Here is a 23,888-nt window from a genome sequence, read left to right as displayed (position 1 = left end):
CCGCGCGCGAAAGGTCAGCGACGACGGTGCGAAATGACAACAAAGCAGCACTTCCGCTGCAGAGGTGAGGCCGAATGTGTGCGGTCGGAGAGATGACAGAGGACGGACTCATGCCAAATCTCACCCTGTTCCACAGCTACATACAAAAGGGGCGGGCAGACGCAAACAGACGAGCGGAAGATATGCAGACTAAAGTGGTGGAGCTTCTTGGCAAAGCAGGCATAGTAAATGAGGCTTATCCTGATGACCGATGGTTCAAGCTAGGAGATGGGGTCTGGACTTACATCTTTGACAGCGTGACTGCGCTGCATCCCCAGCTGGAGCCAGTTCTGGAGCAATATTGCGGCATGAATCCCAATGGCTACCCGAAAGACACGAAAAACTTGAAGATTACAATTCCGCAAAGGGACAAGAATCGCTGCTGCGACAACAACACCCTCGCCGCGCCAAAATGGCTTCGTTCCAGACACGACTACCAGCCTCAGCCGCCGAAGACAGGTCCCAAATGTCCCCGCAAGAGTTGCGATCCGGCATTGCAATGCTGCCTTCGGCCTGATGGGTCGCACAAAGATTACCCGCCGAAGAGCCTTAAAAATCGGCGAGAGCTTTTGAGCCGCCCCATTTTTGCCGGCAGGATGCAGGATCGGGCAGAGCCCGACGATTGCAGGAAGAATTGGGGCGACGAAGAGGACAGAACAACCGTCAATGAAGCAGAGGCTGCAAACGCAGTAGTGGACAAGTTACACGCTAGCAATCCAGCAAGAGTGGCAGGATTTCAAGACCTTGCAAAAGGTGGAGATCCATACGCAATCAGCGAGCTCAAGAAAGCTTTGACAGCAGGTTCAGTACCAGCAGCAGCAGCACTTGCAGCTGCGGCATTGGCCACGCCAGCAGCAGCAGCAGCACTTTCCGCAGCGGCCGCTGCACCGGCAGCAGCAGCAGCAGTCGCAGCAGTCGCAGTTGCACCTGAGGCAGCAGCAGCGACAGCTGCAGTGACAGCACTCTCGACAGCAGCAGCTACAAGCGTCCCTGCCTATCAAGCGCTTTCAAAAGCCGCGGCGACAAATGAGGCTGCAAAAGCAGCGCTCTCGAAATTACCCTCCCCCCCCGCGCAGAGCAGCGGTAGCGATAGCGGAGACGACGGTTCAGGCATCTTTCCGGTCCCCTTAGGCAAGACCTCTTCATCCGCTTCTCCACCGGCTTCTTCGTCAGCACCTGCTGGTGCCCCCCCACCGATAGCTTCCAGCTCGTCAGCGACTCCGACGCCACAGCCAACTCGACCAAGTTCCAGCTCTGAGCAACAAACGACCTCCACGAGAGGAAAGCCGCCGCGCTAATGCGTCTTCCTAGGCACTTGCTGATAGCTGGCAACCTGCACGATGCTGCGATACTCATCATTCACGGACTCATTAACCGATCATAATGTAGCTTACCACATCCGTGCGGGTGCCGCTACGCCCATGTCCGGTCGCTGGTCGACCAGCTTATGCAAATGCAATTGACACTCCTCTGTCCTTCCGAGCGAATGGAAGGTTCCGCAAACGCTCAAGTGTTCCATGCCCTGGTAATTTGAGATCTTCATCACAGCCTGATGCAGAGAATGTACGTGGTCTAAGATCGGATGAGTTTTGCCCGAGGGCCCGCAAGCATTTTCTGGGACCAGCGGGCAACTTCTTCTGACGTGTGACGAAGCTTTGGTCGCTCGAGAATCGCGTTACCGGCGGTCCAGCGTGGCTTGCAGCTCACTTCGCACTCAGCTCCTGATATCACATCATAGAACTTCGTCAAGACGAGGCCGAGGCCGAGTCCATTCGAAGGGTTCTGTTTCCATTACGTCGCGGGACGAGAGGCTTCATGCCTTTTGCGACGGGCGCGCGCGCGCGATAAGGGTCTGCCACGCCCACGGCGGCGAACATTCACCATTCGGCTAGAGTCCAGCAAGATTCGGTCAGCCAACAACAATGAGACTGTGAGAGTAGACCATTGGTGCGTCTGAGCTCTTACACATTGCGCGATTATAGGAACAGACGCGAGGGGACGTGCGATATGAGCGGAGCGGAGTTGAAAGCCAACCCGGGCACAGCGTGTGGCTTGGGGGGTTTGAAAGGGTTCCTCCTGCGTCTCTGACATAGCAGTGTCACACACACACACACACACACTTACACTCTGCGTTATTGCGTTGGCGGGCCAACATGATCTCCTCACACAGCTATGGAAGAGATGTGACAAGATTGGGCCAACTGGCGAGAAGGAAAAGGTTATTCGTGACTGTGAGTGGAATCGTGAATCGTGAATGCGTGTCGCTTGGTGAGGTCCGCCATCGCGTGCCCATCGAGTCGCGGCGCTACGGTAGCGCGCGTGTGAAGTTCGCATCCAAATCACAATTAATTGACACTTTTTGCCGAGTGGCGCTTTTGACTGCTCGTCTGGTAACGCGCGCCATGGGTCTAGAACGCAGGACACGACAGGATTGACCGAAAGCGCACACCAAGCGGCGCCTGCAACGCTGCTGCACGATAAAGCGGCCCGATTACATAGTCCGACGTCTTTTTTTATTTTATTTTTTTTTTATTTTTTTTATTGGGATCAAATCGTCGAGCATCGACGGATACAGCCGTCGGCCAGACAGGCTTCCGGCGAAGCGTTGATGGAGTGCTGTCGAGCGAGCAAGTTTGACCAACGACAATGCGTGAGTCGGGCGAGGAATCAGCACATCAAGCGAAATGTCAAAACAGCTCTCTCAGCTGCCTTCTATGCCTCCTTGATCGAGGCGCCCAAAAGGCTCGCAGCGCCTATCCAGACTTTGACTCCGGATTTGCGCGCTGAATAGCCGAGGTCCGCCGCGGCGCTCTTCCTGGTCTGTATTGAGCTGATAGAGCTTCCAGTGGGGACTGTTCCTGAGCCAAACAAGCATCCTAGCATTCGATCCAGCTTCTCGAACCGAGCGTTCAGCCATGCAAAGCCGACGAGACCGTGCAGCTCGTTCTGATTTGCCGATTTCCAAGCCTGCTGTGCATGGATGACGTCTTGGTGAGATTAGCGCTGCTCAATGATGAGGGAGATAGAACGCTGAAGTCCTGGTCAATCAAGCCACACCGAGCTCTGCAGCACCCGTCAAGAGTCAAACCAAGCTTGAGCTTTTTTTTTCGGAATCATCACCGAATCTGGAACCTGCACCTGAGCCCTGAACCACGCAGACTCGATCCCAGCTCTGTGTATGAGTGAGATTGATCGTTAGCGAATCGGGCTGTGGATACTGTTTGCGTAAGGTCAGCCACGTACGGTGGTCTTCGTCGCGCACACAAGACTCCGCGCCGATGGACCTGAGCAATTCTTGATTTAGAAGCTGCTGCTTCTCTTCGCACCTGATTTGAGTCCAGACGGATCGATCGATTCTCCCTTTGCCATCGTAATGCATCGACCCTCGTCTATTGGTCGCCCAGCCCACTCTTGACTCGTGAGAAAGCACGATGCACGAATACGATCGATGTTTTCAAGTCACAGTGTGAGTGCGCGCCGCGCCGACAGAAATGACTCCTCAGAGTCACTCGACATTTGAGCTGCCCTTCAAGAGCTGTGAGACCCGAGCCGCATGAGTGTGAGTCTCTGTGGTCCATGTGTTTATCCACGCTGCGCTTCTTGCTCCAAGTGCCGCTTCGCGGAAGGTCCTCCATCTTGGTGCTGTGATCTGTGCGGCCCGCCCACCTGTAACGCGGTGAAGACACTGTACGCTTGCCATGACTGCAGCAGGATGCCTGCCGGTGCTTCGAGTCACGATCGAGGTTCAATCAACGTCCTGCGTACATCATCGGTCTATGCCCCCCCTCTCGGCGATGTGGATTCAGTGGTTCGAAGGCTGATGCTGACGAGTCTGATGAGTCGTTAGTGATTCCAAGATTGGACCTGCTCCGACCTTGTCCAGCGAGCAGAAGAGCTTCGCTTGCTGCTGTGCTTCCGCCGCTGATGCATGCGAACGGCAGAAGGGCCAAGCAATGCGGCTGCTGCGCATGCACCTACACCGCGTATACATGCAGGCACCCGCTACACGTATATACGCGGCAAGGCGGCCGGCTTGATGCTTTTGCTGCTGATGCATGGGTGTCAAGGTGCTGGATGAGCTTGTTTCAACCGAAACCCGCTACGCGCAAGGCGACCACGCGCTCCCTCATCGTCGCGCGCGCACGCCTAAAAGCCCGCATTCAGCAGCACCCAAATGATGCACTCTGACTGACTGCACTCAGACTGACGCACCTCAGACTGCACTCGTGACGATGCACTCAAGACTCTGACTGCACTGCACCGCACCGCACCGCACCGCACCGCACCATTCAGTCACTGATCGATCCATCGTGCGCGCCCGCCAAGCCTCTTCTCTCCCTGCCGATCCCTGTCTGTCGGAACCACAACTTCATGAAGAAAGCGCCAACACAGATGCACAGATATTCGTCACTTTCCACTACATCCATCCATCCTCCAACGACTCAGCGCTTTCCGCTAATAGTGCATCGTGCGGACAACGGGCCCCCTCTAGTCAGTCTGCTCCCTTCGACACGACAGCTCTCTGCGCGTCACAGACACTCGCGACGGCTGGTCCTCGCGTAAGGGATCGTCCACCTGCATCGCGAGTGAAGCTGCTGCTGCGCCGACCAGCTCAGCTTGCGCTCTGGTCGTCCATGCAGCAACGCGCCTGAAAGCTTACCCTCTGCTAGTCAGCCGTTCACCGGCTCTGTTTGGTGCAACATGCATCCCATTGCTGGGCCTTCCTCTTTGGCGATGCAACCCGGGGGTGATCCGACCGCCGCCGATGCGGCGAATGACGCAGAGGAGCAAGGACCCAAGCGTCGACGGGTGAGTGAGATGCGCAGCCTTTTGCCGCGAGCCCTTCCACCACATGCACACGACTGGAGGCCCGCAAGTACCCAATCGACTCACCTGGCACCCTTTGATCACTTCCGCCCACAGATCTGGGCTGCCTGCGAGCTCTGCCGAACAAGAAAAGTGAGAAATTTCATGGGCCCTCTTTCATGATATTCTCACGATTTATTTTCCCGTGTGCTCATCTAATCTTGTCCTCCGCTGGCGCACAGGCTCGCTGCAATGGCGAGCATCCTTGCAGCGCTTGCATCAACAAAGCTCGCTCTGCTATGCCTCGAACTCCGGGGCGAGCGGCTCATTCCGCAGCTATCGAAGCCCATGCTCTTAACCTGTGCGTCTTTGATTGGGATCGTGCTCCGCGGGGACCCAAGGCGAAGCCTCAGGCAGCGACTGGGGCAAACTCTTCGACCTCAGGCGTGCCAGCTTCGAATGCTGCCCAGACGAAAGCCAAGAAGGCGCCGCTGCCAGCGAGAGGGGCGCCGCGGAGCGACAGGAGTGCCGGGTCTGCATACATGGCTGCGAGAGCAACTGGATCCGGAGCGAGGAGAGACAGTAATTCAGCGGATGGCAGTAGTCCGAGCACGGTACTCGGTCCTTCGCCCAGCTCTTCAGCAAATGGTGAGTGAAGAGGCTGTCACGAATGCTCGCGTCTGGCGAGGCACTCTGTGTCCCACATTAACAAGCTGCCCCATCGCTTTTTCACCGCTGTCAGGGCACTTTGCTGCGGTGCCGTCGGCAGCCTCCTCTCCCGGCGGAACTACTTCCTCCGCCGCCTTTTTTCATCAGAATCGATCTTCTGCCGCATTTGCAGCCATGCACCTCGGTCCTGGGGCGCATGAGCCCCCTCAATTTCCTCTGCAAGCTCCGCGAGCAAATATGGCGCCGTATCCATACTGGCAAGACCAGCCGAATCCAAATCCGAACGATATCATCAATCGTGCAGCGGGTACAAGTCACGAACTAGTATACTCGCACCACGGCCCCATATCTGTCGACTTGACCCATGCGCCCTCTACGAGCAGCGCGCAAAGTGGAAGCAGCCGGTTGAAATCGCCAATTTCGCCACTGCAAACCAGTGCGGGTCTATGGGCCGCCAATAGCCCTTACACGCAGCTCTACGCCCCACCGCCCTCGACGGATCCGACTTCGCCGCCACCCTCTTCGTGGTCGGGTGTGGATCCTGCATCCGCCCGGTCAGCTGGAGCGACAAGTCCGCAATTGAACCCTCAGCAGCCGCAGCCGCCGCCCTCGATGCTGGATCGTAGACGTAGCTTCATCTCGTCGCTTCTGAATGTAAGTGCGGACTGTCCTGCTTCTGATTACCTTGGTCGACTCATTCAATGACCCTCTTGATCACCGCGCAGCAACTGCAACAATACTACTCCCGAGACGACAGGCTCTACATCGCACTAGCGGTCGCGCAATTTGCAGATTTGGACGCGTCCACGAAGCTCTTTCCGGCCAGGATCCTGTGGGGTGTTGACCCGATGACGGGCGAGCAGCCTCCACCAATTCCAAATCACCTACAAATCGCGCTGCTTTCCTTGCTAGCTCATAGAGCTTTGCTCCTTCCTGGCGAGCGTAGCGAACGTGACCTTGAAGCTGTCGAGGCGGGCGTTCGAGATGAACTGCTCCGATGCAAGTTGACCAATGAGCAATTGAGGGAAGGGCTGCTTGGGTTTGCTCGACGTAGCTGGAATATTGCGCACGACTTGCTCCTACAGCTCATCGCTGAAGGTGCCGTAGACCCCCTCTTGCTATTAACAGGTGAGCGCACGTGGGGTTTCCGAGGTTGCATGCGGAGCGGGCTGACACATCTTTCGCTTCTCCAAAGGATACGCTCTTGACATGTCAGCATCTGAAGATGGTATTTCGTCACATTCCATGCTGGAAATGAAGGTGAGTGCGACGTTTCCAATCGCGATCGCGGAGTGGTCATCTGGTTCTTACCTCTAACTTCTAATGCTGCTCCTGCGCCCGCTAGGCTTGGCTGTTCTACGTGCTTCGCGCCTGGCGCCTCGACGTTCTCGATTTGCCTGCTCACATATCGCCTGAGGAGGACAGTACATCTCTGAGCGAGGAACAATCCGAGAAAGAATTGGCGCAATTCACGGAAGGCACGCCAAGGCCTCGCAAGTGCGACGCTCGATTTTACGTTCAGTATCCTCCGGATCGCGATGCTCTGCGACGCGTGACACTAATCATCTGCTCGAGCTACGTCTGGACCCGCACCTCGGATGATTTCGAAGCCACGCCGTTTTCGCTTTCTTCTCTGAAGATCAGCCTCGTGGGGTCTGACAATCTTATACATCGCGTGAGTTGCTGGCGAGGAGATGAAGCGTAAGCGATGCTTGGGCTGAGTCTGATGTTCGTTTCGTGCTGCAGGGCGCAGCATGGACTCCGACCAGGAGGGACGGCGCAATGACAGACACATCAGTCTTTGCAGTTCAGCACGTTGCTTTTCTGCTATTTGGGAGGATCATCCGCATGCTCAATACGCCCCTTGAGGTGCTTCTCGCGGAGAACGGCCCTGAGCCAGATCTCCAGAAGGCGGTCGACGAAATCGAGGAGACATTGCAGTGGGCCAAGGCATGTCTACCAATGCCAAAGCTTGATGGTAAGTGCTGCAGTGACTACTCTTCTTGCGGGTCCACAAAGCGTCTTGATGGAGATTTTAACTGAGGAGCCGCACCAACCGTCTCCCGACAGGCTCAGAGATGCCTTTGGCAGTCTCGGGGTTCCTGCACCTGCGCGTCATAGATCTGCTTGCTTACAGACTTTTCGCAGCTATTGTGCTGTTCCAAAATTTCGTTGCCGACGAGCCAGAGGTTGCGTCCAGCTCTTTGCGCTTGCAAATCATTATGGAGCCGACTCCAGATCTGAGCAGCCAGTACGAAACCCTGCGCACAGGTCATTTGAAGAACAATTATAGCCTGGAGCAGGCTATGGATGCGCCGCTCAGTGCTTCGGTACGCCCTGAGAGACCTCCACCCCGCCCTATGCTGCACATTTCGAAGGACCCATCTGCGGCGGCCATGGCACCATTGTTTGAGGTCGACAAGGTTGTTTCAAAGACACTCACCATGCTGGAGAACCAAGCAGAACCGGTGGCGGAAGAGGTCGGTACGGCGGCCGGCGTCACATTGGTCGCAATCGGCCGTGCAATGCGATGGCCAAGGCACTTGCACAAACTGTGCACGCATGCCTTTGCACTCTCTGCAGAGATCGATGTGTCTCAAGAGGCATGGGCCAAACATTTCGAAAATCATGGTCCTGCACCTTACTGGGCTGAGCCGGTCACACACGCCAAGATTCCGCCAAAAGGTATGTACCCGGGGTCGCATTGAGGGCGTGAGGTGTGATGCGCTCAAGGCTTGCTCACTAAGACACGGCTTCGCGCTCTTCCCAGCAGCGACGCAGGAAGTGGTCGATGCTCTTTGGCAAATCGGGGACCGCATCATCCGCCTCTTGCACTTACTTGGCAAGTGTGAGTGCAGCTTCTTGGCCTTGTGTTGGGCTGTGCCACTCATTCTGACTGTTCATCGCCCCGATCCCCGCAGCTGGAAGCATGCACTCCCGGACCACCGCTGAGAAGGCTCAACGATATCGAGCCGAGCGCATCGCTTGGGTCCATGCACAGAAGGCTGCACAGCTTCACGGCTGAGCCCCTGGATTTCCTGTATCTCGCACTTGACCTGCTACTTCTCAAGACCGTCAAGCATGCTTGTCTGCAAAGATGCCTCCCTCCCAGCGTCATTTACACGAGAGTCACCACTTGTACGCGCGCACTTGCCGCCGGAAAGCGATGATGTGCACAGGTCCATGCGATTTTCGAAGCACTTGAAGGTGCGGGTCTGCAATGCTTGTCTGTGTCCGATCATCTCACATGACCTAATCTGTTGAAGGGTCAGATGGAAGTCATAATCGTCCTTCTCACGGCAAAGAAGACCTTGACGCCTCCAAGTCATGAGTCTCGAATCTGGGTAAAGCCGACAAAGCACGTGACTAGCTGCAACGAACGACCGCGATTGACGCACAAACGCACGCTACCGCGGTTGCTTTTGTGGATAGATGCGCGAACGGCACAAGCACGCTGTTGTACCAAGTGATCACCACTCTGAGTCACCAATCGTGATTGTTTGCCGTTCTGCAAGCCCCGGCTCTACACGCCATTTGAGCCCCGTCATAGAGCTGGCGCAACGCTTCGCCAGAAGCTCGAACGTAGCGCTCAAAGGCTTCAGTGCTCTACCCACAGGTCAGCCGGCTTGCATCTCCACGAGTCATAGCGAGGCATCTAGACAACGGAAGCGCGAAGGGCCAACTTTGCGTCTCTCTGCCTTTGCTACTGTGACCGCTTCTCCGACTGATGGGCAGACCTGCACCTGACCACCTCACCGCGCGACGTACAGCAGCTGACATCTACTGACTCTAGACGTCATGGCGGAATTCATCGCGGCGGATTTCGCTTCAAGGACCGAGTCCGTCGAGGCGGCTGCACCGCGCCAGCCGTACCTATCCAAGACGTCAGGAGGAGGGCAATCCGACTTCTCATCTGTACTGAGCGCTTGGCGAGGTGAGCGAGCAGACTCGAGCCCAATGCTACCGGCGATGTGTGGGGCTTCAGTAAGCTGATCGGTGGCTGTCTACAATCTCTCCCCGCGCTTCCGAACCAGACATTTCGCTTCCAAGCCTGACGAGTCACCTTGCAGAGCTCTCCCCCAGCCTCGTGTCCACCCAGACCGAAGCTCTCATCTCTCGCAAGAAGCTTGCGGAGCAAACACGAGAATTTAGGAAATTGGAAGACGAGGCCAAGATCGAAGCTTTCAAGCCTTTGCTCAAAGCTTACCAGGCCGAGATCGACGCGCTCACCAATCGTGCTAGGAAAGCCGAGAACGCCTTCTTGTCCGTGGCTGACAGGCTCAAAGGCGCACCTGATCCTCATCCCTGGCTCGAACTGATTCTAGTAAGTGTCGAGAAGGGCTGATGGAGCCTCATGCATGCGCATTGCTGTCGACCGTCAGAGCTCAGCCGGTTTGCACCAATTTTGCAGGAGCAGACGGCGTCTCTGCAAGACTTGCAGACCCTCAAGTCTCAAGTCGAGACACTCACAGCCGAAAACGAGCAATTGAGAAGCAAAGCATCCGTAGTGTCGTCTCTTGAAGCGGACCGAGCGCGCTTGTCAGAGAGGCTCGCAGAGGTGGAGAAGACGTCAAAGACGCGTGCAGCAGAGCAGTCCGCAGCGATCCAGGCAAATTTGTCTGCGCGGTGGGAAGAGCGGGTATCGAACCTGACGACTCGAGAAAGCGATCTTTCTAGAGCGCTGGAAGTGGCACAAAGTCAGCTCAAGGAGCTTCGAGCTGCTCACGCGGAAGCGACCGAGCGTCGCGTAGATGCATCGGACAAGTCTTCCAAGGTGGAGGAGTTGGAGATCGCCATGGCGCAGGAGGATGCGCGGAGAGCCAACGAGAGATCGGTAGAGCTAGAGAGGCGCAACGATCGCTTGAGGGAAGAACTTGAAGCTTTGCGTCTGTCTAGAGGCGATGAAGAGCGCCGAGCAGACTGGGAAAGCAGGCTTCAAAGCATCCGTGATGAGGCAGCGAGGCTCGAAGCTGCACTTGAAAACGAGACCAAGAGAGCCGAGCGCTCGGTGGAGGAAGAGAGGCGCAAATCGGAGGAGAAATCAAAGGCGCTTGCTGAGAAGGTCAAGGAGGTTGATGGACTTCGCAGGAAGCTGGATTCCATGGCCGATTATGAAGAGATCAAACGAGAGCTGGACATTGTCAAGTACGTCGAATTTGCCAGCGACGAGGCAGGAGATGCAAACGATGAGGAACACGCAGATTCATACGAGATCGATCCTACCAATGCAGAGCCTGCTGCTGCAGATTCTCTGCGTGCACCAGGGGCTAAGCCGCTCGAAGCGCTACTTCTCGCCAAGAATCGCAAATTGTCCGACCAAATCACTACTCTCCGAGTGCAGCAAACAAAGTATGAGGCCATATCTGTAGAGCTGGACAGCTCTCGCAGCGAATTGGAGAGATTAAAGGCGCTGAATCGGAGATTAGAGGATGACTTGGTCAACGTCAATATGAGTCGAACTAGCAACACGGCGCAGAAACCGGTCACAGCGAACGACGAAGGGTCAACATCGACAGTGCAGGACAAGACGATTCCTTTCGATGCGAGCAGCAGTGCTGCTGCACAACCTAGCGCTAGCCTTCTGCCCATCATCACTAGCCAGAGAGATCGTTTCAGAGCAAGAAACGCGGAGCTCGAAGAAGTGAGTCGATCCCGAGTGTCTCAGGCACCTGTACAAGACTGGCAAAGCTGAGCACTAGATCGCGCTTGTAGGAACTGCGGCGCACGTTCGAGTCACTGAGCGAAGTGCGCAACGAGGTCAAGCAGCTTCAAGCCGATAATTTGGGTCTTTATGAAAAGGTCAGGTACTTGCAAGCCTACTCTTCGACGACGACGGGTCAGAGCTCTCACGTCACACCCGCCGTGGCGAGCTTGCAGCGGAGGGACGAACCGGCCGACAAGTATAAAGCGAGGTACGAAGCCAACGTAGCCAATCCTTTTCAAGCTTTTAGAGGGAGAGTGAGTATCGCTCGATTCGTGTGCCCTTTGCTGTGGGCGGCGCCTTGAACTAATCGCGGTCTCCTACTTTTGCAGGAGGGTCTGCGAGTGCTCAATCCGTTCGAGAAAATCTTGCATCAGCTGCTCAGTACCCGGCGCACCCGATTGCTGTTCATGGTCTACTGTGCCCTCCTTCATCTTCTCATCTTTTCCATCTTAGTATTTGAGTAATGACACAACGCGTCACATGAGCGCAATGACCTCTTCAGGATGTGTCACGTAGCTCGAAGCCGCAATTGCGAATTGATGGGTGGTATCAAAGTCATGTGAGGAGGCGGAAATACAGGTGAGAGGAGCTACCAAGAGGCGAGAGCGCAAGGTGGAAGCAGAGGACCAGCGTTCCTTCGATTCAGAGCAGTTCACCGTCGCCTTCCTCTGCCTCGCTGCCGCTCCAGTCTAGATCTGCATCGAGCGCTTCGGTCTCCGCCTTGAGCTTATCCAAGCCCGTGATTTTCTCCAGGTAGACTTCGTCGTTGAATGCCTTTAGTAACATGTCAAATCCGTCCTTGCGATACGCTTCCACGATGGCTGGACTACAAGCGGTGCAGCGCTCGTAAGCCTGACCCACTATCAAGAGGTTGCTGAATTGAGCTAAAAATCCCCGAATCTGATGCGGGATGAGACCAAGCACCGAGCCGGATTTGGAAGGGTCTGAGGAATCTTCATCCCTTGTTGACGCATCTTTCCGCGCAGCAGTGGAGGCAGGCGCCAAGATGCTAGTGCGTTGCGATTGGGTCGAATGAGTCGCAATGACTTTTAGAGACACAGTCGCACCGAGCCACCACTCACCCGTCCTTGTGCTGCAAGACAGAGACCATGAGCTCTACAGCAGAAGCACCCGCAATGGCAGCGAGGCCAGGTCGTGTGACCGTGCACATTTGATCCAGGGTTCGGTCCGTCAAAGACTGTTTAAAGCGAGGCATCAGCCATGACGCCATTCTCAGCGTAGCACATTCAGCTGGGACCGCTGACGTGGAAGGAGATCAACACGCTTGTCCTACTCACATCTGCTGGTGCTACAATATCGTTGCAGTAGTAGCAGCCTAACCTTCGCCTAGTAAGAGGTATCTCCTGACCTCGTGCAGGAGTAGTGGTTGGTTGCACATCTGGCGATGCGCCGTGCCTCATAACGAGGTAGCTATCAAAGCCAAGGGCTGCGTTCAAAAGGAGCTGAAGGCAAGTGTGCAGGATTAGCAGAGTGACGTCCCTAGAGAAGGAAGACCTACAGGGTAACCCACTTTGTTCTTGGCAGCTCCAAGTAGTGTGGGCAGCCACCTGCTCTCCCTCGAGTCCATGAGCAAGTATACCACGTCGTGCTCATCGATTAGCTGTTCTAGATGCCTGACATCTGCTCGAGTCTGCTCTAGGGAAGAAGCAGGCACAGGATGTCCAGGCATGGGGATGCTCATTTGGATCCCCTTTGCCTCGACACCGGGGTAAATTTTGCTGAGTTTGGCTGCTGCACATTCTGCTTTCGGTTTGCCCCCATCAAGACAATCTTCGAAGTCGAACAAGGGCTGTCGGACAGGATTGGAGAATGAGACGCGAGAGGAGTCAAGGAGCGTGATGTGCCGCACTCCCCAACCCTGAGATGCCAAGCCGAATGGTCTGCGTTAGCGAGACGCCGTGTATAGCGGACTGCACCATCAGACGGCGCACCATCAATGTCCGCGCTACGTAGCAGCCCAAAGTACCGGCACCAAGCAGCAAGCACTTGGTATTGTGAATCTTTTCTAGATTGATGTCGGGCATGATTCGCCAGCGCATCAATTTCAAATTGAGATCCACGGCTTGATCTGCTAGCCTGCAGTCCGTTAAGCGTTCCACAGATTGGCCATAAGCTCTCAATCGTCGACGTACCAAGCCACGAAGGTGCTGCTCACCTCTTCGGATCCATCAATGGGCTGAGATCGGCCATCTTGGGAGCGAGTTTCCCTTGAGAATTGCGTTCCCAGCCGACTGCGTTGGGTCGAGCTGGCTGCCCCGCTTCATAAGCGAGCAAAACAGTCCCTGCGCAGATGTCTGACGAGAATCAGCCTGAGATGATCGCATTTGTGCCTGCATTCTCTTGCTGACTCACTTCCTTTGGCAACTACTTGGTTTGAGGCATCACTGCCTACCTCCGGTTGCATCAAGGCAGCTACTCTACTCCTGTAAGTTGCCGTGCTTGATATCTGCGAACCCAATGGGTCTTTCCACGCCACCACTCGAATCTTTCTGACACCATAGCGCACCGAGAGCAGAGCCAAGAGATTCCTGAGCGGCCAGCCTGGTGAGTCCGAAAGAGGCGAGGGGTCTACGAAGCCGACTATGCGCTAGCAATCGGGACCGATGCGATTCAATCAGCGCCACTTGTCAACCGCATACATCATGTCACCGACAAAATGATGCGCCCTCTTACCTCGTCTTCAGATACATTCGCAAAGAACGGCTCGTACGACGTCACATCCGAGAGTTGCCATTCCTCGCCTGCTGTTCTTCGCGCCAGGAAAAATGCAGCTGATGCGGAGTCCGATCCTTGCAAAGCTCTCCTCTGCGCGAGTGCTGCACCAATGGCGGGCATCTGTCGAGCAAAGGAGGGCAGGAAGCGCATCAGCGGCATCGTCATTCAACGAGCGCTGGCCGCTGTCTCGCCGGCTGAAGCACTTGTCTTGCCCACCCACCTGATCTCTACCAACAACTCCGTCTGCGGCCTTCCATCCTCTTTGCTGAGCATCAGCTCCAGCAAGCTCCCAGCCCGGCTTGGCCACAAGCGCAGGAAAACCAAACCAGTGCACGAATTTGTACTTTTTCAGATCGGCAAAGGACAAGACGAGGAAGCGGGTGAGAAATGGCGTGGGGTCTTGCGCGGTGAGGATGCCGTCTAAGATCTGCGAGTAGATAGTGTTCGGAAGAGATTAGCTACATGTCGCGCTCCGGACAGCGTCAAGCAATCTCACTTCTTGAGCCACATCATTGAAGACTTTTTGCTTGTCCGCTGTTTTGAACTCTTCGATCGTATTGAAGTTCTTGAGTGTTCCCCAAGCTGGGAAGGTGTTGGGTGGGAGCGCGTATCTTTGGTGCGAGATGACATGCACGCTCTCAGAATGGGAGTGCGGCGCTCTCGTAGATGAGACTGAACATCCTCGCAAGCCAACTCACCCTCCCTCGATCAAGCCTTGACCGTCGAAGCTCACAGCAGCAGGCAGGGGCACATCCTCGTCCGTCTTTCTGTCGTAGATGACCTTTCCGACCTCATAATGACCTCTCACCGGCACATTCTCATCCGACAATTGCAGCTTGTCAATCTTGATCGCTGCTAGTGTTGACCAAAACGAAGGAGATACGCTGGTGGAAAAGGGACTGAACTGAGCGACGGTGGAGGAAGACATGGTTTGAAGAAAGCGAACCTCCGCAAGGTGGCGGAGCTGACGTTGTTGTGGCTATGCAGAGGCGGGCGGGCTCAAAGTGACCGACTACTATCTGCAGGATACCGCAGGAGTCGAGGAGTCGATCCGGTGCAGGAGAGGCGTTGCAGTGGGTGGAAGCGAGCTTCGAAATCAATGCGTGCCGGTACAAGACGGAGCCTAATTCAAGTCGATTGCGAACGTATGATATGACGTGAGTGTGAATGACATCGTTGCGAGTCGTGAGTGTCACTTGACACTCGTAACTCGCATCTGTTGGTCCGCGTGGCCCGCCCCCAACTGCGCTCACAACGCGCAGTTCACCCATTTTATTCACGACACGGCGCACGGACCTCTCTACTCAAACGTGCGGGGCATGCAGGCTCGCCGTCGCTCGTCACAGCCGATTCCAGCCCCATACACGGTATATCAACACGTCCGAAGCAACAACATACATGCGCGCGCTGATTTACTGAGATCGTCGATCTGATCGACCACACTACGGTTGCGCGATTACAAGCGAAATGGTGATAAGTTCGCTTACTATTACAGCATCACTTGACTAAACGATTGCAAGCTTCTGGCAAGCCATTCGGCCACGAGAGTCCCACAAGGGACTTCGCCTAATCGACGTCCATAAGGTCCGGCTTGCCCGAGCGTCTACTTCTGAGTGTGCTGGACCTGCGCGTAGGTCCGCTTCCGCGAGACTTGGGCCCCTTCGACCCGGCCAACCCCTTACCCGAGGCTCTTGACGATCTCGTGCCTGCAGGGTCGCTCGAATTGAGTGGTTCGTCCGGTGGCGTGTCATCCTCTTCCGAATCTCGCAGCTCTTCCCACGCTTCCTCTTCCACTTCCGCTTCACTGTCGCCATCCAGCTCATGGTCTGCGCCGGTCACTGGTTGGTGCAAGGGCGAAAGGGGTCTTCCGGAACCTTCTCGATCGCTCAAAGCTCTCTCGGGGGTCAAGAAGTCCGTAGAGAATCCTGCAACGCTATGCGGTCTTTGATGTCCCCTTTCGCCCTGCGCCCTCGAGTTGGGTGACGGGGATGCCCCACTCATACTCTGGATGCTGGCTGTGGAATCGAAGCGTGCTCGGCCCCAGGGAGATGAGATGGGTGCGGTAGAAGGCCTTCGAGAGTTGAACGTGCCGCACTTTGGGCAAATGTATTCTAGAGGGGAGACGCAGAGAGGCTCAATGTCAGCTGTTGATACTCCGTCTTGCATCAAAAGACCAGAACGAATCTCTTTGCTGTGTCCGCCCGCCCGCCCCCCTCCCCCGTCATCGGACCTTGTCATATCAGGACGTGTCGTGCCGTACCGAACGTCAATTCAACCTGGCACCTTCACCGGTGGACTCACGTATCTCCTCGATCTCGCTCGGCAAGCATAGCCCATTGTGGTTGAGACATTCCTTGCATATGAGGGCGTACTTCTGCTCGTCTCTCAAGGTGCCGTCTCCATTCTCACTGCCCAAGATAAGGTCTGCTACGCGATCCAGCCAGGTGCGAGGTGGTACGGCCTGCGCAGCCAAGGGTACCGCTGATCCCTGAGCTGGCGTTTTGGCTGTGCCAGCTTGATCATGAGGCGGCGCGTGTGCAGAGCCGTTGCCAGGCACTGCCGGCACAGGTGGTGTAGATGCGTTGGAAAATGGAGCTCGACTGGCGTTGCCTGGTGCAGTAGTCGGTCTGGATCGCGGACTACTTCCCGGCGCTGCTAAACCACCACCAGGGCCCTTCGCTGGCGAGTCTCCGATTTTGGCACTCGATGCAGCCTGACGAGCTCGAGAAGGTGGCTGAATGTCGTCGTATTTGTCCAGCAGCATTCGCATATAATCGAACCTGGAAGCACGTTTGATCTCGTCGATTTTCGTCCTACGCGCTCGCTGCAGCGATCGCAGATGTTTCTCTGCGCGGAGGGAGAGCGCAAGCAGAATTTAGCGGGATGGCATGCGAGCGTCTCACGGCAGGAAGTTCGCCCGAACGCTCACCTTCGCCCTCAGAGATGCGATTGTACCACCATCGGACGATGCGCCGAGTGTAAATGATGCTGAGAGTGTTATTGCTTGGAGCATCAGCGCACTGCATCGATAAGAAGAATTTGACTCGCAGCGTTACTCACAGGAAAGGAATGAGCACAACAGGTAGATAGGCGGCAACGACGACACCTCTTGGGTGTGAGGTGATAAGCGGGCGCAGGTACCAGCAACATGCGACATAAGCAGCGTAGAGGAAGAAGGCGTTGAAGGTCAAGGTCACGCTCGCTCTCCTCTCTCGCGTCTTGACCTGCGTCAATCGAGTTTGCACCTCCGTAATGTCGGATGTCAAGCGAGAAAGCACAGTCTCGTAGTCCGTATCTGTCTGCTTCCACCACGGCTTGAAGTAGGACAAGAAGGCAAAGACCGCCATCGTGTGGCGGAGCCTGTGCCCTGTGTATTTTCGACAGCCGTCTCGACAATTGCGGGGTGCGATGTGATGAGACCGATGTTGGGGTAAGGACAGATGGGCGGCGTGATGGAGCCTGGGGGCTACGTTGGCTTGATATGCTCTGATTGCAGCTGGCCGGCTGCTTGCGCGTTGCCATTCGTGAACTCGTGAGCTGTGCTGGTGATGTGGTTGGGTGGAAAAGACTTTTCTCGGCGCCATGCAAAAAATCCCAATCAAGGCGAGAAGACGATGCAGCAGCACACACATGCAGCTCTCGATCTATCCGAACGATCGTCGCCGCCGCCGCTTGCGTCCGCGCATATATTTCATAGAGTCACGAGACTCACGAGTGGTGAGTACCGCGTAGTGTGATACGCGAGCGCTATACGCGGGGAGGCCCCGCGCTCAGCAGCGATCGATCGACTTGCGTGTCGTGGCTGCGCTGCTGCGCCGTCAGCCGAGGGCTTCGAGCTTAGCGCGTTTTGCGACCCTATATCGAGGGTCGCGGTCCGCATATACCGGTACCGTACTGTAATACGCGCACATCAGACACGCGCGGCGAGCCTGCACTTTGACTTTCACGATGCATGGTGACTCCTCATATAAGTCACAAGTGTGGGTCATCATGACGCGCGGTGATTCGATGCTCGCGGCTCATCTTCATCATTCCCGCGGGTAGAGGGGGGAGAGGGGGAAATGCTGGAGCAGTTGACATTCAGCTCATACTTTATATCTTTTGTTTTCCGCCTTATGTACCGACTTATCGCGCGCTGTCAGGTCAAGCCAGGCGTCACCTTGTGCGGGAGCTGGAATCGCGATCACGTGACCGTCACCACCAGGCGGGTTTTGCTCACGGATGTCTAGATGTCGCCGGCGCAAGCGTTTCCTCGCGTGGGCCTTGAAACCCTGGTTCAAGAAAGCCCGGTGATGAGGATATTCCTATTGCGCTCGCCACGATCTCCACCATCTTCCTATCCGTGACCAGGTTCGTGTTCCACTTTACGGTGCAAGTATGCTCGGACCCAGTGCGATCGCTGTTGCGCGGACCGCCGGCGGGCTCAGACAAGCGTCTTCGTCTGTATTCAACGCCGCATCCAAGCCGATTCTCAGGCAAGAAGCATCCCTCCCGTTTCGGAGGCGCGACTCCACATCGGCTCTGCGCAGCCTTTCCAGCACGTCGCTTTCCTCTGCTTCGGTCTCTGCTCCTTCACTTTCAGAAGTGTTGGATGCTTCGCCCCTTGCGTCCAATTCGAACGGGACCACGCCTGCTCAGAGAGCTAGAGAGGCGAATTTGAGCCCGCAAGAGAGACGCACTTTGTTGGAACAGAAGAAGGAGAGGAAGCTCAAAGAGTACGAGAGTAGGCTCAAGGTCAAAGCGATGGAGTGAGTAGGGACACTTGTCTGACAGCCCGCATCGTGAGGCGGGCTAGAGACGTCTAGAGCTCGAGTTGCGCGCGTACAGCTGTACACGGAGCTCATTCTGCATTGCAAACCTTTGTCGACGAGCGCTCCAGACAGGGGTTATCACTGGACGAACTCACCGCACAAGCCAGACAAAAGTCAGAGGCCGCAGCAAGAGCACGGGTCGATGCCGCCAAAGCTGCTGCTGATTCCTTCGCGGCATCTCAGCAAGGGCAGGAGAGCGAATTCACATCTAGCAATGGCAACGAGTCTTTGGAGCAGAGAGATGCTCGATTGGCGGCAGAGATCAGAGCTCGAGCGGAGGCTGAAGCGAAGCGGAAATTGGAGAGTGGAGATGTTGGCAGCGGACCTGGAGGCAGCGGTGTCAAGGTGGGTTGAGTAGCGACACTGATGTCGGCGGCCGAGTCGATGGGAGCTGGATTCTGACCCACGAAAGCCGCTTCATGGCCCACCACATTGCAGCCACTCTCGTCCATCATCGCACTGGAGAAGCTGATAGAAGCGGACCCTGGCAAGATTGGAGAGCTGTGGACGAGCTATCACACGCTCAAGAACAAGCTCTCAGCAGTCGTACCTTCGCACATGTACTCTGCCATGGTGGAGCGGGGACAGAAGTACAAGCAATTCGTCCTTCCGCTCCCTCGCAAGATCAGCGTCTCACCGGAGACGGATGACGTGCAAGGAGAGTCAGAAAAGCAGGGCTACGAAATGTACCTCTGCGAGTGGGCCACCTTGCCTCCTCCACCCAAGCCCCCCGTGGCGCAAGGGGCAGCACCAGAAGCTGCAGCCTCTCCTCTGCGTCCAGCTACGGTGCTCTTCACACCACTGGCCGAGTATCAGCTGCGCCAGGAATACGCACAGCCAGTGCTAGTGGTCACCTACTACACTGATCTTTCCTCTTCAAAGGGGGTAGTCCTCATGCGCGGCGAAGTGACAGAAGCGTCCAATGCCGAAGCAGCTCCAACAGGTTTCCAGGCCGCAGCAGCGGCAGCGGCGCGAGGAGCGAGCGAGGCAGAGCAAGAGAAGCTGACAGCTCCATTGCAAAGCGAAGCCAAGCTGAGCCAACAAGATGCTCAGCTGCTCATCATGAGCTTGCAGAGGTTCTACCTGCCTGCTGTAGCCAATGCAAGCGGTGCACAGGAACGTGAAGAGCTGCTGCAGACTTTCCACAGAGAGCCGGAGAAGTTTGACGTTGATCGATTGTGCAAGCTGGCCTTTGCCCTCGTGTAGATAGACCCTCCTCTGACAGTGCGTCACTCATCCATTAGCATACAATAGCATCTAGATGAGCGGATTCAACTTGCGCGTCGATGTCTTCATCACTCTCTTCTCCCTTCAATGACATTGATTCTGTCGTGGTCTAGTCGTATACTGCATCAGCGAGCGAGGAGAGAGTTCTTGGTCAGCTCGCATACATGCACTGGAAGGAGTATACCCAGACATGTTGGGTCCTAGCAGCGCTTGCGCTGTTGAAGGCGTCGAGCCTGCTCCAGCATGACACTGCCCATCATCGACTCACCATGCACCAAAGCGCTCCACAACGTCCACCAGAGCACAAAGCTGAAGCCAAACTCCTGCGCTCCTTCGAAAAGCCAACCGACCCAAGCTAGCGCTAGCGTTCCGGCGCTGGATCCACCTGCCCTTCCGGTCGGTGCGTTGGTTTTGAGTGCAAATGAGTGCAGGTGCGCTTGAGGTCGAGAAGGATTGGCTAGCAGAAGGACAAGGAGGATGTTGGTGAGGACCAAGGCAGAGAGGTAGACCAACAATCCTGCCCAGGTTCGCAAGCCTAGCACGCCAGCTGCCGAGCCAGCAACGGAGAGCAAAATGGAGCGCACACTGGAAATTTGAGGAGCGATAGAGCTCTCCGTAAGACGATGGCTAGGCGCAATGCATGTAGCGACGAAGCGACTCACTAGTAGAGCTGGGAAGTGTTGTGCTGCAATGCCTCGGGATTCAACCTGGCCGCGGCCAGCTGTGCTTGTGTGGGCGTCGCATCCATGCTGAAGGCTCACAGTGCGCTCTCTCTCTTCTGAATCGAAGATGCGATCGTGCTTCTATGATGTCGATGCACGCGTAGACCCGATTGTAAGGTTGATGTGTTTCATGATTGCGCATGGTGAACGCTTCGTCAAGTGTGAGTCGATCAATCACGAATCCCGCGCGGTGTACAAGAACGATCGAGCCGCGGCACGTTTTGTGCGTGCACGATGCCTTGGGCGCACGTGATCGATCACTCCGCCCCTCACTTTGACTCTTGACTTTCGTGCCTTGTCCTACAAACCCCACAACAAGGCAAGCCGCGACCACACTCCGTAAATATCTACCAAAGCATGGCTCTGTGACAGACCACCACCAACAGCAGTACCAGCAGCCGTGCGACCTCAGATGCCCTGGAGTATATCCGCTGGCTCTTCTCATAGTCGATCCCCGGCTTTCCTTTCTCGCACGTGGGCCTGGGCGCTTGCGTCAGTTCCAGACGCTTTGTGGAGCCCTTGAGGAGTGGCATGGCCTAGCTCCCGGGTACAACAGTCGCTTGCACCGCCCATATAGCCTTCCATCGCGAGTGTGAAGTGGGGAGCTTGCATCCCTTCCGACAACATGTCGGGGCCAGCCCTGGGTTTGCCGCGAGGACCTGACAAGCCATCAAAGGCTGTCAAAGGCGGCACGGCGCCTGATCAAACAGCAAGCACAGCCAGCTCGAGCGTCTCTTCGGTGCACGTCTCCATCGAAGGAAAGCCTGCAACTTTGAGCTTTGACGACGACCTCTTTTGGCTTGCGCGGGGAGGAAGCAGCGCGCACGCTGTGAATGGTGCGGACCGCGCATTAGGTCAGTGGTCCGGCCCTGCTTGGCAGCGATTCCCGTCCTGATCAAATCACGCATCCTTTCCTCTACTTGTCTCCGGCGCGGACGATGTAGACCCAAGGCACGCCTATATTTGCGTCCCAAACGCTCTGGTGTTGTACTCTTCATTTGTGCCGGACTCGGATGGCGGCTCCTTGCTTGTGCGGCTGCTCGCACCACCCGCCAATCAATCCAACCCTTTAGGCCCCTTTGGATTCAAAGCGCCGCCATCCAAGGCATCTCAGGTTGCCTCGCTACAAACAGCATTGTCAAAGAAAAATGAAGCCCCTTCGGCGTCGGCTGACGGAGAGGCGGCTAGGAGCAAATTGATTGCGCTTCAGGAGCAGATACAAGGACCATGCGCCAACGTTAGATTGGTCAAGATCGAGGCTCGCCTGGTGGCCAAAGCGAAGGGTGTGCACGCCCTGGAGGAGGATCAGCAGGAGCGGGCAACGGAATGGGCTGAAAAGCTGATGCGGTTAGCCTATGGGCCTGAAGCAGCGGCGGTCAAACCTTTCCGGCACCTCAAGGTACTGATCAATCCTGTAGGCGGGCCCGGAAAGGGAGTGCAGCTTTTCCACAGCAAAGTGCGGCCGATCCTCGAAGCCGCGGGATGCACCTTGGATATTCAAATTACCACGCACTCTGGTCATGGTCTTTCCATCGCTCAAACAATCGACATCAATGCTTACGATGCCATCGTGACGGTCAGCGGCGATGGCATGCTGCACGAGATTCTGAATGGATTGGCAAAGAGGCCAGATGGCGCAGAGGCACTCGAGAAAGTTTGTGTGGCTCCCATCCCGACCGGCAGCGGTAATGCGATCTCCGTCAACTTGCTCGGTGTTAAACAGGGCTTCAGCATGGCATTGGCCAGCTTGAATGCCATCAAAGGGAGACCGCTTTCGCTCGATGTGTGCAGCATCACCCAGCCACGCTCCGACACGCTACCTGCTCGCGCCTCGTCTACTGATGGCAAGGCGAAAAGGAAGTCGCGCGCTCTAAACGCCAGCGTGGTCTCTTCTGCGACGGCGAGCCAATCGGCAGCCGTTGACGCCGCCGAAGCCTCGTCTGATCCGCCAGCGCTGGAAAGAGCGCCCTCGCAAGCATATACGCATTCCTATTCCTTCCTTACCCAGGCGATCGGCTTGATGGCGGATGTGGACCTCGGTACCGAACACATGCGCGCACTAGGAGATGCGAGATTCATCATTGGCTACGTCGGAGGCGTGCTCGCCAATACCCCCTGCGAGGTCGACATACACGTCAAGCTTGGCGCTTCCGGAACGACAAATCGTGCGGATATGAGACGGCGTGTGGCCCGTTTTGCAGAGGGCAGTCAAAGTCTTGACTCGACGCATGATGGCGGGTTGCAGGCTGCAGGGTCTGGTGAGGAAGAGGATGCACAACAGGTCGAGAACGCGACTCTGGAATGGACATCGTCACCGCAGCGGGCGAATGGCTCCGGGCAGACATCGAACGCGGCCCAATTGCGGCACGGGAGCGTGCTGGACCCGCTGAGTGGTCCATCTCAAGAGGCCTTGCCCGTGCTGGACCTCCAAGATCCTTCATGGCCTCACACGGTCCTGCCCGTCTTGCAAGGCGCGACCACTCCGACTGGCTGGGCCAAAGTGGATGCGCGCATATCCGGGCTCTATGCCGGCAAGTTGCCCTACGTGGCGAGGGATCTGATGCAATTTCCCTACGCGCTTCCCGGCGATGGCCTATTGGATCTCGCACTTCTACTGCACGACGGCGGTCGAGCGGGCAAGTTACGAGCCATAGACGGCGCGGAGAAGGGTCAGATCATCTATGATCGCGCTCTGTCTTACTTCAAAGCGGAAGCATATCGTGTTACGCCCAGGAGGAAAGCAGGTGACAAGGCTCTCAAAGGAGGTGGACTACTGAGCATCGACGGAGAGCACACACCTTATGCTCCCTTTCAAGTGGAAGTGTCCCGCAACCTCCATTTCAAGGTGTTGAGCCTCTTTGGACGATTCGTCTGCCCATTGGTCGAGCCTCCAGCCCCGCCGGCTGGTAGTTCAGCGTGACGGCAGTGGCAGCAAGAGCAGAAAGAAAAACGCGATTCGCAGAATGCGGCAAGAGGCGATAGCCCATCGTCCTTCTCCAACATCACGCTTTTCTCGCAGGTGCCCATTTTGGACAATCACCCTGGAATGATTTTACCCGTGGTTCTGCTCTTGCTGCTCCCAATTTGGCTTGCCTGGTGGGCTTACAGGCCCGGCCCGTGAGCACTCTACCATCAGCTTTTTCCTTTTCCCTGCTAAAGGAGAGGGGGAGGGGG

The 23,888-nt window shown here is 56.2% G+C and overlaps 9 protein-coding genes across 9 annotated transcripts; 5 read left to right on the top strand and 4 right to left on the bottom strand.

Annotated features, from left to right (window-relative positions):
• Window positions 1-92: 92 nt before the first annotated feature.
• IE81DRAFT_346556 (hypothetical protein) lies at window positions 93-1,337 on the top strand (the record flags this gene model as incomplete). The annotated part of the gene is made up of 1 exon (XM_025516054.1): window positions 93-1,337. One exon carries the CDS (start codon window positions 93-95, stop codon window positions 1,335-1,337), a length of 1,245 nt encoding a protein of 414 aa, XP_025370508.1.
• A 1,414-nt stretch (window positions 1,338-2,751) lies between these two features.
• Window positions 2,752-3,876, bottom strand: IE81DRAFT_340740 (hypothetical protein; the record flags this gene model as incomplete). Its single annotated transcript, XM_025515622.1, has 3 exons — window positions 3,366-3,876; window positions 3,283-3,323; window positions 2,752-3,006 (listed from the first exon to the last, which is right to left on the bottom strand). Coding segments are annotated over exons 1-3 (348 nt in total), but the record flags the coding sequence as incomplete, so codon positions are not given.
• Window positions 3,877-4,740: 864 nt separating this feature from the next.
• Window positions 4,741-8,539, top strand: IE81DRAFT_346555 (hypothetical protein; the record flags this gene model as incomplete). The annotated part of the gene is made up of 12 exons (XM_025516053.1): window positions 4,741-4,848; window positions 4,963-4,998; window positions 5,088-5,493; window positions 5,588-6,168; window positions 6,240-6,642; window positions 6,710-6,774; window positions 6,860-7,189; window positions 7,261-7,492; window positions 7,585-7,998; window positions 8,098-8,199; window positions 8,288-8,362; window positions 8,436-8,539. 12 exons carry the CDS (start codon window positions 4,741-4,743, stop codon window positions 8,537-8,539), a joined length of 2,856 nt encoding a protein of 951 aa, XP_025370506.1.
• A 441-nt stretch (window positions 8,540-8,980) lies between these two features.
• IE81DRAFT_87548 (hypothetical protein) lies at window positions 8,981-11,771 on the top strand. The gene is made up of 5 exons (XM_025517712.1): window positions 8,981-9,448; window positions 9,549-9,838; window positions 9,926-11,155; window positions 11,227-11,472; window positions 11,548-11,771. The coding sequence occupies exons 1-5, from the start codon at window positions 9,313-9,315 to the stop codon at window positions 11,680-11,682; spliced, it is 2,037 nt and encodes a 678-aa protein (XP_025370505.1). The 5' UTR covers window positions 8,981-9,312; the 3' UTR covers window positions 11,683-11,771.
• On the bottom strand, window positions 11,728-15,133 carry IE81DRAFT_322414 (putative APG7-component of the autophagic system). The gene is made up of 11 exons (XM_025513633.1): window positions 14,653-15,133; window positions 14,451-14,565; window positions 14,175-14,381; window positions 13,913-14,074; window positions 13,592-13,826; window positions 13,395-13,521; window positions 13,171-13,315; window positions 12,750-13,097; window positions 12,517-12,681; window positions 12,301-12,416; window positions 11,728-12,227 (listed from the first exon to the last, which is right to left on the bottom strand). Exons 1-11 carry the CDS (start codon window positions 14,880-14,882, stop codon window positions 11,861-11,863), a joined length of 2,217 nt encoding a protein of 738 aa, XP_025370504.1. The 5' UTR covers window positions 14,883-15,133; the 3' UTR covers window positions 11,728-11,860.
• A 258-nt stretch (window positions 15,134-15,391) lies between these two features.
• IE81DRAFT_322413 (hypothetical protein) lies at window positions 15,392-17,579 on the bottom strand. Its single transcript, XM_025513632.1, has 4 exons — window positions 17,015-17,579; window positions 16,884-16,942; window positions 16,256-16,801; window positions 15,392-16,065 (listed from the first exon to the last, which is right to left on the bottom strand). The coding sequence occupies exons 1-4, from the start codon at window positions 17,299-17,301 to the stop codon at window positions 15,521-15,523; spliced, it is 1,437 nt and encodes a 478-aa protein (XP_025370503.1). The 5' UTR covers window positions 17,302-17,579; the 3' UTR covers window positions 15,392-15,520.
• A 504-nt stretch (window positions 17,580-18,083) lies between these two features.
• IE81DRAFT_322412 (ATP11-domain-containing protein) lies at window positions 18,084-20,073 on the top strand. Its single transcript, XM_025513631.1, has 3 exons — window positions 18,084-18,702; window positions 18,834-19,110; window positions 19,204-20,073. The coding sequence occupies exons 1-3, from the start codon at window positions 18,332-18,334 to the stop codon at window positions 19,969-19,971; spliced, it is 1,416 nt and encodes a 471-aa protein (XP_025370502.1). The 5' UTR covers window positions 18,084-18,331; the 3' UTR covers window positions 19,972-20,073.
• IE81DRAFT_322410 (hypothetical protein) lies at window positions 19,854-20,858 on the bottom strand. Its single transcript, XM_025513630.1, has 3 exons — window positions 20,655-20,858; window positions 20,261-20,577; window positions 19,854-20,112 (listed from the first exon to the last, which is right to left on the bottom strand). Exons 1-3 carry the CDS (start codon window positions 20,738-20,740, stop codon window positions 20,102-20,104), a joined length of 414 nt encoding a protein of 137 aa, XP_025370501.1. The 5' UTR covers window positions 20,741-20,858; the 3' UTR covers window positions 19,854-20,101.
• A 156-nt stretch (window positions 20,859-21,014) lies between these two features.
• On the top strand, window positions 21,015-23,871 carry IE81DRAFT_322409 (hypothetical protein). Its single transcript, XM_025513629.1, has 2 exons — window positions 21,015-21,568; window positions 21,659-23,871. Exons 1-2 carry the CDS (start codon window positions 21,340-21,342, stop codon window positions 23,632-23,634), a joined length of 2,205 nt encoding a protein of 734 aa, XP_025370500.1. The 5' UTR covers window positions 21,015-21,339; the 3' UTR covers window positions 23,635-23,871.
• Window positions 23,872-23,888: the final 17 nt, after the last annotated feature.

The sequence above is a fragment of the Ceraceosorus guamensis genome (assembly GCF_003144195.1).
Source record: "Ceraceosorus guamensis strain MCA 4658 unplaced genomic scaffold IE81scaffold_20, whole genome shotgun sequence".
NCBI lineage: Eukaryota > Fungi > Basidiomycota > Exobasidiomycetes > Ceraceosorales > Ceraceosoraceae > Ceraceosorus > Ceraceosorus guamensis.
This window is presented reverse-complemented; position numbering and strand designations above follow the sequence as displayed.

What these genes read in the sequence shown, in the direction of transcription:
- IE81DRAFT_322412 (XM_025513631.1), top strand. Translation starts at nt 18,332, where the DNA reads ATGCTCGGACCCAGTGCGATCGCTGTTGCGCGGACCGCCGGCGGGCTC. An exon ending in CTCAAGGTCAAAGCGATGGA is followed by an intron (nt 18,703 to 18,833) that starts GTGAGTAGGGAC and finishes CGAGCGCTCCAG; the next exon opens with ACAGGGGTTATCACTGGACG. An exon ending in CTGGAGGCAGCGGTGTCAAG is followed by an intron (nt 19,111 to 19,203) that starts GTGGGTTGAGTA and finishes ACCACATTGCAG; the next exon opens with CCACTCTCGTCCATCATCGC.
- IE81DRAFT_322409 (XM_025513629.1), top strand. Translation starts at nt 21,340, where the DNA reads ATGTCGGGGCCAGCCCTGGGTTTGCCGCGAGGACCTGACAAGCCATCA. An exon ending in TGGTGCGGACCGCGCATTAG is followed by an intron (nt 21,569 to 21,658) that starts GTCAGTGGTCCG and finishes CGGACGATGTAG; the next exon opens with ACCCAAGGCACGCCTATATT.
- IE81DRAFT_322413 (XM_025513632.1), bottom strand. Translation starts at nt 17,301, where the DNA reads ATGGCGGTCTTTGCCTTCTTGTCCTACTTCAAGCCGTGGTGGAAGCAG. An exon ending in GTTGTGCTCATTCCTTTCCT is followed by an intron (nt 16,943 to 17,014) that starts GTGAGTAACGCT and finishes TAACACTCTCAG; the next exon opens with CATCATTTACACTCGGCGCA. An exon ending in TCGCATCTCTGAGGGCGAAG is followed by an intron (nt 16,802 to 16,883) that starts GTGAGCGTTCGG and finishes CCCTCCGCGCAG; the next exon opens with AGAAACATCTGCGATCGCTG.
- IE81DRAFT_322410 (XM_025513630.1), bottom strand. Translation starts at nt 20,740, where the DNA reads ATGGATGCGACGCCCACACAAGCACAGCTGGCCGCGGCCAGGTTGAAT. An exon ending in AACACTTCCCAGCTCTACTA is followed by an intron (nt 20,578 to 20,654) that starts GTGAGTCGCTTC and finishes TCAAATTTCCAG; the next exon opens with TGTGCGCTCCATTTTGCTCT.
- IE81DRAFT_322414 (XM_025513633.1), bottom strand. Translation starts at nt 14,882, where the DNA reads ATGTCTTCCTCCACCGTCGCTCAGTTCAGTCCCTTTTCCACCAGCGTA. An exon ending in TCAATGATGTGGCTCAAGAA is followed by an intron (nt 14,382 to 14,450) that starts GTGAGATTGCTT and finishes ATCTACTCGCAG; the next exon opens with ATCTTAGACGGCATCCTCAC. An exon ending in ACGTAGCGCGGACATTGATG is followed by an intron (nt 13,098 to 13,170) that starts GTGCGCCGTCTG and finishes TTGGCATCTCAG; the next exon opens with GGTTGGGGAGTGCGGCACAT.
- IE81DRAFT_87548 (XM_025517712.1), top strand. Translation starts at nt 9,313, where the DNA reads ATGGCGGAATTCATCGCGGCGGATTTCGCTTCAAGGACCGAGTCCGTC. An exon ending in GAAACGCGGAGCTCGAAGAA is followed by an intron (nt 11,156 to 11,226) that starts GTGAGTCGATCC and finishes TCGCGCTTGTAG; the next exon opens with GAACTGCGGCGCACGTTCGA. An exon ending in TTCAAGCTTTTAGAGGGAGA is followed by an intron (nt 11,473 to 11,547) that starts GTGAGTATCGCT and finishes CTACTTTTGCAG; the next exon opens with GAGGGTCTGCGAGTGCTCAA.